This window comes from Filicampus tigris, chromosome 15 (genome assembly GCF_054856515.1).
Source record: "Filicampus tigris isolate MCC_2025a chromosome 15, RoL_Ftig_1.0, whole genome shotgun sequence".
Taxonomy (NCBI): Eukaryota; Metazoa; Chordata; class Actinopteri; order Syngnathiformes; family Syngnathidae; genus Filicampus; species Filicampus tigris.
The window spans coordinates 13,545,276-13,554,779 of record NC_141231.1 but is presented as its reverse complement, the minus strand read 5'-3'; the positions used below and the strand labels follow the sequence as shown (position 1 = coordinate 13,554,779).

The 9,504-nt window shown below is 42.4% G+C and overlaps 1 protein-coding gene and 1 non-coding gene across 3 annotated transcripts in view; both read right to left on the bottom strand.

Annotated features, from left to right (window-relative positions):
* Window positions 1-68: 68 nt before the first annotated feature.
* ddx54 (DEAD (Asp-Glu-Ala-Asp) box polypeptide 54) overlaps window positions 69-9,504 on the bottom strand; it is a 22,488-nt gene continuing 13,052 nt past the window's right edge. Inside the window, exons 1-20 of one of the 2 annotated variants that reach the window (XM_086053142.1) lie at window positions 7,980-8,236; window positions 7,048-7,174; window positions 6,241-6,311; window positions 5,968-6,156; window positions 5,845-5,894; window positions 5,720-5,761; window positions 5,505-5,600; window positions 5,302-5,423; window positions 4,585-4,646; window positions 4,361-4,492; window positions 4,072-4,282; window positions 3,026-3,157; window positions 2,725-2,946; window positions 2,576-2,649; window positions 2,258-2,455; window positions 1,172-1,323; window positions 979-1,092; window positions 795-905; window positions 565-671; window positions 69-480 (exon numbers count right to left, since the gene is read on the bottom strand). In XM_086053142.1, the coding sequence (XP_085909268.1) occupies window positions 230-480; window positions 565-671; window positions 795-905; window positions 979-1,092; window positions 1,172-1,323; window positions 2,258-2,455; window positions 2,576-2,649; window positions 2,725-2,946; window positions 3,026-3,157; window positions 4,072-4,282; window positions 4,361-4,492; window positions 4,585-4,646; window positions 5,302-5,423; window positions 5,505-5,600; window positions 5,720-5,761; window positions 5,845-5,894; window positions 5,968-6,156; window positions 6,241-6,311; window positions 7,048-7,174; window positions 7,980-8,099 (2,583 nt within the window). In that variant the 5' untranslated portion in view covers window positions 8,100-8,236 and the 3' untranslated portion in view covers window positions 69-229. Of the gene's footprint in view, window positions 481-564; window positions 672-794; window positions 906-978; window positions 1,093-1,171; window positions 1,324-2,257; window positions 2,456-2,575; window positions 2,650-2,724; window positions 2,947-3,025; window positions 3,158-4,071; window positions 4,283-4,360; window positions 4,493-4,584; window positions 4,647-5,301; window positions 5,424-5,504; window positions 5,601-5,719; window positions 5,762-5,844; window positions 5,895-5,967; window positions 6,157-6,240; window positions 6,312-7,047; window positions 7,175-7,979; window positions 8,237-9,504 lie in introns of those variants that run through there. The other variant, XM_086053144.1, reaches the window with a different exon arrangement.
* On the bottom strand, window positions 7,795-7,866 carry trnac-gca (transfer RNA cysteine (anticodon GCA)). The gene has a single exon. It is a non-coding gene; the product is annotated as a tRNA-Cys (tRNA).

Genomic DNA, 9,504 nt, shown 5'->3' with positions numbered 1-9,504 from the left:
TTTCACACCCCCCCATCTCAGATGCTAACATTGTTTTGATTTTAAATAAAGACACGACAAAAAGTTGGTCTGTTTTTGTCCGTATTTTTTATGAATTCATTATATTATATACACAGTAAAGCACTGAAAAATGCACCTAAAACAAGTCATTCCTGTTTGGAGAGTGCAGAGTGATGACGCAGATCCACAATGAGCATTTCCACCTTAAGTATGATGTCATTGCTCAGTCTCACATCCTCTTCCTCATCTTGCCCTTCTTTTGGCTGCCTCGACCGAAGCCGGACTTCTTCACCTCTCCCAGCCATTTCTTGTTCTTGGCGCGCAGGTTTTTGAGGCCTCCACTCTGTAGGAAGCGATGCTTTTGTTGCTTCTTGCGCTGCTTCAGGATCTGCTGGCTGGTTTTGAGCTCGGAGCGCACCCTGCTGCCGTTGGCCATCACTTGGGGACCTGCTGAACTCTGGCCTCGACCACGGCCACGGCCTGGAAGACGCAAACAAATTAGGGTTTCATCCTGACAAGCATCTTTGTATAAATTTATGTTTAGGCATAAGATGCAAAACGTACCTCTTGGTGGCCTCCTCCCTCCTCCACCTGCTCCTCCTCCACCTCCTTCCCCATCTGAGCCATCGACTCCATCATCAATTTTGTACTTCTTCTTCCACTCCTCATAACTGAGAACTTGTTAAGTATTAATACATATAAAATACTGCCATCCAGTCAAATTCACATTCTCAGCAGTTGCATGTAAACGTAAACGACCACTTGTAGACACGAGATATTTGTCCGAAGGATACAAGTTCTTCCTGTTCTTCTTCTTGTGGATGGTTTGACCGCCTTCCAGTTTAATCCTCTTCTTCTGGTCATCTTTGCCCGTTTCAGTTACGAAGCGCTTCCTCTTTCGGTCCCTACAAATTCCGTCCGAATAAGTATCGGGTACGAGGAGATATTGGAAATGGAAGCATTTTTTTTTTACATCACCATTTCATAATTCTCTTGTGCTGGTTGAGTCGTTCTCCTTCATCTCCCATGAGGTCGAGGACGGCGGAGGATGCTTGCGCTTCAAAGGCGCTGCCCTCTCCGCTCAAACTTAACCTAAAAGCACAACGGGGTGGCGTGACGCTCGTGTCTAATAAAGGTTTTATTCATGTGAGTTTTTATAATATGCTGTCACCCTCTCTCCGAGTTGAAATCTTTGGGTCTGTAGGGGATGTAGTACTCCTCGTCTTGGGGCGTCGCACGTTTGCCTCGCTTGTTCTTGGGACGCGCTTCTCCTTCGTCCTGATGAGACTTCCTCTTCCCACCAACCACCTCAGAGAAAACCTCCTGTAGGGAAAGAGTCAAAACTCTTCTTGGACATTTTTCTAACCAACTTTCCACGCATTTCCCTTACGTATAAAAAAAATGTTATAACACAAAAGCACTTTGGTTTTGCGAGGACTAAGTAAGGTGTCTCAGCAAGTTATGGCCCGCGTCCAGTGTTTCTGAGCGGCCCACGCAGTGTTTACAAACTAAACATAAAGCGTAAACTATGAGGTTTTATTTTGAAACAGGTGCTTTTATTGCGATGTCCATACGTGAGAACGGTGTAAGAAAGCGAGCTAGAGTTATGACTATTAAAAGAAAAGAGGGAAAAAAATAAAAGACCTGCACTGTTTTGTTGTTTTTTTTGCCAACATGTTTTTTTGAGGCCAGGGCCAATTCCAATATTTGCCAAAATAAAAATCCAATAATCAATTAATAAAATGATTATTGAGAAAAATATGAAAAAAAAAAAAAAAGAAGTCCTTTAGGTCCTTTAGCACTTACAACAATAACGTGATGAATTACAGGCAGAACATTTTTGTTATACATTAGTTTGTTTTTTGGTATTTGATTAGCACCACTACAGAGAAAAAAAATCAGGCAAAAGTCAGACAATTTATTTTTTGCAAATTTTTGGGGTCAATGTTTGAATGTCATTACCTCTGTCTCTTATTCTATTGCGATAATGTGTTAAAAGAAAAAGTCGCAAGAGCTAATATCGGCCAATTAAATCAATTAATTGGTCAGAACCTAATTAGAATTCATCATTGTACCATCATGCGCCACTCTCAATAATATTAGACTTCCCACTTATCTATTTGGGAGTCCTAATTAGTCCCTTATATGAGCTGGCGGTTGGCACACAAAATGTCCCCCAAAAAATTAAAAATGCAGAAAAACCAAAAAATGCACATTGTAGAAATGATTTAATAGTCAACGTTTTTGTGTGTGTTACCTGCAGTGCGTCATCCTCGCCTGAGTCGGTAGCGTCTTGGGTGGCTGGAACGCTGACGGGCTTCTGAAGGCGTCTCTCCGCAGCCAGACTCTCTCTGCCCTTGCTGAACTTGTCCACCAGCCGCGAGTCCTTTGAACGCTTGGCCCGCATCACCTCACTGGCGGGCGTCTTGCTACTGGAGTTGATTTCAAAGATGGTCTAGAAGTGGAACCGCATGCTTTAAATTACTGGTCAATTCTATATAACCCCCCCCCCCCCCCCCCCCGATACGATATGCGATGCAATAGTGGAATCAATTCTATCATAAAAAGCACTCACCGATTTGGATTTGTAGCCTTTGATGGCATCAACTATCTGAAGGCGTTTCAGTTCAGTTTTCTCCAATCCGGAGCCTAAAAGAATAATAAAATGTCACCAACTTGTGTCTGATGAGCATTGTCGAGGGCTCTTGTCTTGTACAAACGGACTCAGTAAAGGATGGACGGCCATGCAGGTCAGGTCCATGTTCTTCACTCGTCTGATGGACTCCGCCGAAGGGTTCGGCCGAGACTTGAGGTACTGCTTGTAGGCGTTCTCCGAGACGCGGTGCAGGTTCTGCAGGTCCAGAGAGTTGTCGTGCGCCGTGATCAGATTGACGGCTGCATCGTCCAAGATGCTCTGAGGCACGCGACCGAACGCACCGTCTGAATCTGCAGGCGGGAAGAGTTGCTTTTTAGAAAGAAAAACAAAACACTTGTTGGCTTTTGTTTTCTACAAATGTCCTCCTACCTGCCGAGTGCTCGGGCGTGGCCAACTGCACGGGTCTTCCCAGGAAAAGGTGAAGGTCATACGCGAAAGGTACCTCGTCCTGACAAACCATACTGTAGGCCGTGCCGCTGCGCCCCGCTCGGCCCACGCGACCTGGGGAGCAAATACAAATGACCATTTAATTGATGGAATTAAATATTTCGAATGTGTCCAGCAGAGAGCAGGATACGCATCCCATGAGAGATTCAATGTGTAAGGTTTTGTGAAATAAAATGATATAAAAAAATATAATAATCTATATATAATAATATAATTTCTTTTTTTTTTTTAAGTTTAAGTTTAAATTAAACCAGGTCACTCAGTAGGATACAAGTTTAAGGTTTATTCATGTTCAGGGCCTATGTGCAAATTTTCAGTTTTTAAGATGAACCTACTGACCTTTTGATTAAATTGGCATTAATTATTTTAAAGAATCCATTCAACAATAAAATACAAAAGATCATATTTTGGGGAAAGTTGGGAGAATTACCTAAAAAAAAAAATCCTATTGTTTATTGAAAAAAATATATTCAAATATAAAATTGACACATTGACCTTAAGAAAAAATATTAGTGGAAAATTCCACAAAGAAAATTAATAATAACAACAATGACAAAGAAGGTGGATAAATATACATTTGAAAGATGTCTCAGAAAAAATATTACTTCTATTGAAACTCTCAAAAAAATCATATATCAAATGGTCACATTCATGACTGAGAGGTTTGTTATGTATAGAAACAACTGACTGAAATTTCATAGAAAAAAATCCCTACAGTTTAGAAAAAGATGTTGACGAATTTGCATATCCTATTTGTATATTTGGGGTCACAAAATGTAAACAAACAATGAAGATTAAGTCCAAATTGGGCACTTGGCTGCACTTGAAATTTAACATGGGAATTATCATTTAACATATAAAATTTGAGTGGAATGGATTACAATTTATTGCGCCACACACTGTCGTCCTACTCTCCTCTTTCCGGTGGCAAAAGTTTGCACCTCGGTTTCAATCTGTCATTTGCTCACCAACTCTGTGCAAGAAGAGCTTTGACTTGGATGGAAAGTTGTAGTTGATGACGTTGTCCAGCAGCGGGATGTCGATACCGCGAGCAGCCACGTCCGTTACAACGAGCACCATGGCTTTACGATGCACAAACTTCCCGATGTTGATCTTCCTGGCCGTCTGATCCAGGGCGCTGTATATGTAGGCGCACTCCAGCCCTTCTGACGACAACAACTACACAACCAGCACGCATCAGAATCTTCCTCAAAGAGCGCCAGACTCTTCCGGGCGGTTCTGTAACGGTACGCGGACCTCCTTGATGTACTCCACGTGATGTTTGGTGGCGACGAAAACCACCGTCTGCTCCTGAGGCTTGACCACGTTCCTCAGGAGGTGGAGCAGCATTGCCGGCTTGTCATCCACTCGCAGGTGGAAGAAGGACAGCTGGGGGGGGGGGGGGGGCGGGGGGAAGAGAAGGCAGCTTTAGTACACGGAACTTACATTTAAATTAGGATTTTAGTTATTTATTCTTAAACCTTGATCTGGTCACTGAGCTTAGAGTCCACATCCAAACGAATCAGCACTGGTTCTGTCAGCCCTGGGGAACAAAAATAACGGCGGTCTCAAGTCTCTGTGTAGATCGCAGAACGCTTCAGAAGGTAAATCAGCACAGTTTATTGCGACCCAAAATATATATGTATATCTGCCAATATATACAATTTTCATATACTTTTTTTCCCCCCCACAGATACTTCTACGCGTCACAGACTAATACAGCGCAACCTTGACCTACAACTTACGAACTTCACAACATGCACCAGATAGTAAACCACATAACTCAGTCTGCTAGCTCAATGCTAACCCACAATGTAAAACACCATAGATGCGCAACCAAAACGAGCATCCAAATTGCGTTACTAATTACCCTTTATTACGTAAGGGATGTTTGAGCAAACAATACTCACACACAGGCATATATTTTTTATCCTCAGTGAAACCCCCCCCCCCCCCCCCCCCCCCCCCCCCGGCAAAATTGCAGTTTAGTAAAGCTAAGTCGAGGGTCTATCGCTTGTAAATCTATTTATGTGTTTGTGTCTAGAATGTGTTTAAAGAGTGTCGGAGGGTTAGTGTCAAAAATAACACATTATAAGGAGTGATATTAGCTACTTTTCACGGAGGGGTCACTCTAACCTTTGGACGACAAAATGCTGATTTTGGATTATTGTATGTGGTCACATGGGACTTGATCTCACCAGCTCTGGCAAACTCCACCAACAGTTTGGGCAGCGTGGCAGAGAACAACAAAGTCTGTCTAGTGTCAGGAAGCCTCCTGATAATCTCCTGGAGCTGCTCAGCAAAGCCCATCTCAAACAACCTGAACGGGTGAGGAACATTAAGGCACGTTATTCTCGGGATTCCATGTCCATCTTTGTGAAAGGAACAACATTTGAATCACCTGTCGGCCTCATCGAACACCACGTACTCCATGTGATTCAACTTCAGGTTCATTTCCTGGACAACGTGCATGAGACGGCCGGGGGTTCCGATGATTCTGGAGGACACGGAGAGAAATCAGCAACATAAAAAGAATTGTTCATCATTAAAGAGAACTTGAGGCAAAATTATTTTGAACGATAAGACAAAAAGGCTCAAGTTTGTGTTTGGACTCACATGTCGGGGTTTTCATGAAGCGCGGCGAACTGGTCCTCCAAACTGGAGGGCACAGAAATCGATTTAAGTGGGCAAGCATAAAGATTGGAAAGTCGAAGTGACATCAAAATAAAGCAACCACACACCTGTCTCCACCAAGGATCAGGGTTGTCTTCAACTTGGTGAATTTCCCCAACTATGACGATCAAATTGAGTGGAATTTATTTCCAGGCACCATTAGTTTGACCTCACTCTCCTTGCCATCTTACCTCTTTTGTGAACTTCATGGTTTGCAGGGCCAGCTCTCTGGTGGGGGTCAGGATGAGAGCCCTGGCACCCGTCTGGGCTTGCGGCACCTTCAGCTTCTCAAACATGGGAACCAGGAAGGCGGCCGTCTTACCGCTGCCCGTCCGAGCCATGGCCACCACGTCTTTGCCGTCTAGAATGACCGGGATAGTCTGACGTGCGCACGGTGAGGTTAGGACACGTTGCGTCAATCGACTTCATGCGTATTCGAGCATGCCGAGGGAGGCTCGGCTCACCTTTCTTTGGATTGGTGTCGGCACCTTGTAGCCCTTCTTCATAACGCCCTTGTAGACGGAGTAACAAAGTCCTAAGCACACACAGAAAGGAGTAATATCCGGACAGCTGTAATAACCATATGGCAGATATTCTTAATACCGCTTAAGACCATTCCCTTCATGAACATTTCGGACAAACATTTACGTGTGAGTTAGTACTTCAAAAGTCTGAATTTCGAGTTGCGTGTTTTCTGTGTAGCACAAAGTTGTGCCGCAGGATGTTGACTCGAGTAATAGTATCAAAAAATGAAAACTAAGAGGGCCTTCATTATTAAGTGAAATGTGTTATTTTCTCGTGTATTCATAATTGACCTTTAACCAAGCAATACAGTATATTTCTCAATTTATCCATATACTCAATTATTTAATAGAAGTTTCAGTAGGATAGCTGGATAACAAAATATTCAATAAGCTGCATCCCCCATCAGTTTTTACAGTAAATTTCAACGCAGTGAGCAAAAGCTTGAAGCAAGCACATTTTTTTTACTTTGTGAGCAAGTATTTTTTTTCAACGTTTCCTCAAAATGATATTATATGATAGTCACCCATTCCTTGACAGCGAGAGAACGAGAACAGACCATTAGGCCGACTTTAAAAAGTGTGATTTATGTGTGTCTGTATTTATTATGGCAAATAGGTCCAGAAAATATCCCTCTCGATCATAATTTCATTCTTTAATTGGATAACAAATATCTGTTGTATTCAAGCGCAACAGTAACTAAGTGTGGTGTTGTTATTGCACTCTAGTTTTTTTCTGGTGGCTCTCACCCATGGATTGAAATCCTCCGGATTTTTTCTTCTTCTTGTTCTGGGCCCGGACCATCTCCCTGGTGTCTGGCTCCACATCAGACTGGCAGTCCGAAGTGGTAGGGAAGCGCAACAGTTTGGCCCTTGGCTGTCAAAGTAATAATAATGTATTATATAACAATCAAGTTTTCAATTTATAGATATTGTACAAATCATGTAAGTGTATACTATAGACAACATGAAGTATGTGGAGGCAGCATCTGCCTCACAGTTCTGAGGTTCTGGGTTAATTCCATCTCAGCATTACTTTTTGCATTAGCACCCCCACCCCCCCCCCCCCCACACAACACAGTTTTTGCATAGGTTTTATTCCGATTTCCTCACGCATTCCCACAAATTACATGTTGGCTTTATTGAAGGCTCAAATGTCTATTCTGCAAGGTGTGCCTAGATTCTCTCGTTACAAGTAAGCTTTTTTGTCTAGTAACTCTCTGTACGTGTGAATGGGAGTATGATGAAGGGTTGTTTGTCTACGTGTGCCATGCGATTGGCTGGCAAGCAGTCCAAAGTGTACTTCGTCTCTCGCAAAATGTGAGCTCCAGTTAATACAGCCCGGAAAATAGATGCATACCCTGTGCGTTAATTGACGTATTGAACAGCTGTCACAAAGCAGTGTACTGTGTAGCACGTATCGTGTTTGAGAGCCATTTTGCACCCTGATTCTGTTTATAGGTTGAATTAATTTTGAAAGGAGAAAAAAAAATGTGAAGGGGGCATCCGGATTTGAACCGGAGACCTCTTGATCTGCAGTCAAATGCTCTACCACTGAGCTATACCCCCTGATACGATACGCTACGCAATAGTGGAATCAATACCTTGCGATCTCAATCACAAAGCGTAAAACCACAATAAAATAAACTATGTGCGCGTGTAACAACACTTTCTAGACTTACAGAATCGTCGTCTTTGATTTGAACATCCAGTTCGAAGTCTCCGCCGTCGGAATCCGCGTTAGGCTCTCCACCAGCCATGTTTTTCTTCTTCTTGGTCAGTTTCTTCTTCTTCTGCGCCATGTCGGCGTTTAAAAAGGATTCTTCTTTTACCAGCGACGCGTTGAAGGAATAAACTCTAATTTTAAGAGTTCAGGTGATGTCAAAATGGGATAGCGGCGACTCAAGCCGACATGTTGTAAACACGTGTGACCTTCTTCTTCGTCTTCTTTTTAATTTTCTTTTTCCGCTTCTTAACTTCCGGGAGTTGGATGGTGATCTAGACCGCCATCTATCGACTCCAATTGGAAGTTCAGTTCTATTTCCTTTTCAAAAGTGGCTTTCCCAAAGTGATTTCAATGTCAAACTCTGGTCGGAATTTCGCAAAATGAACATATCATTCTGTACAAATATAAATAAAATTGTATTGTAGTGTATTAGTTGGGGGTATTTCCTCAACAATAGAGTATGCAATAATTTCAAGTGACAATACGATTTATTGCGGTAGCATCTATTGGGGTGCATGTAATCTATCTATGTATTTCAATAGATAGATGATTTATTTACAAGTCTATTACAAGCGAGGCGTTCGGTGGGGTACAACTCCATTTTTCTGACAATAAAAAGGAAAAAAACAAATGTAGTGTTTGTGGTGAGTCATTTATTTTTTGGAGCGCATGACAAACACCGTCATTACAGCGGCAGCCACTATCATGTGAAATGTTGCAAGGAAAAAGGTGAGGCATTTTGTTTTAATGGATGATATACTAGACAATCAGGGTATAGCATCGAAAACAGCGGAGACCACTATCTCGATCCATCATTTGGAATGTTGGAAAAAAAACGGCAGTCCCACACAAAAAATGTTCAAGTTATTTTATTAGATTAAATGTAATTGTCAAAAAATGTTACTTCATCGTAAGCAGAATGTTTCCTTGCATTTCTGTTTAACGCACACAATATGAAAGTATGAATTTGTCACTGCCAAGCACTTTTAGCGCACAACTTTCGTCTTGTTTACTAGCGGCCAGAGTGGATTTTTTTTTTCCTTTTTTTAAATCACCCAGTGGAAATGTGTCCTTTGGATGATAACGCTGACACTAATATGGCAGCCAAAACGTACTGTTTGAAGTCAGTGGGCTGCTGTACAGTAAATAAGTCAACACCATGGCAACAGCCCGCAGCTAATGCCATTCATATTCCCCCTGCAGAGCTGGCCTGCAGTGGCCTGGAGCCAAATCTGCCTCGGGGGCTGAGAGGGCTGCAGCCTATACACACACAACAAAACAAACACAAACACCAGTCGTGCTGCGTCTATTTTTAAAAGTTGATGTATAATTCAAGGCATGTAAAAGGTGATCAGACTATTTTGGTCTGTGCATCAGTTCCACATGGTGGGATTCTGGCATTTAATGACATGATGCTGCTTATGAGTCACCGGGCGAGGCTTTGCGTGGCTACAAAATGAAACAAAAAAAAAACAAAAAAA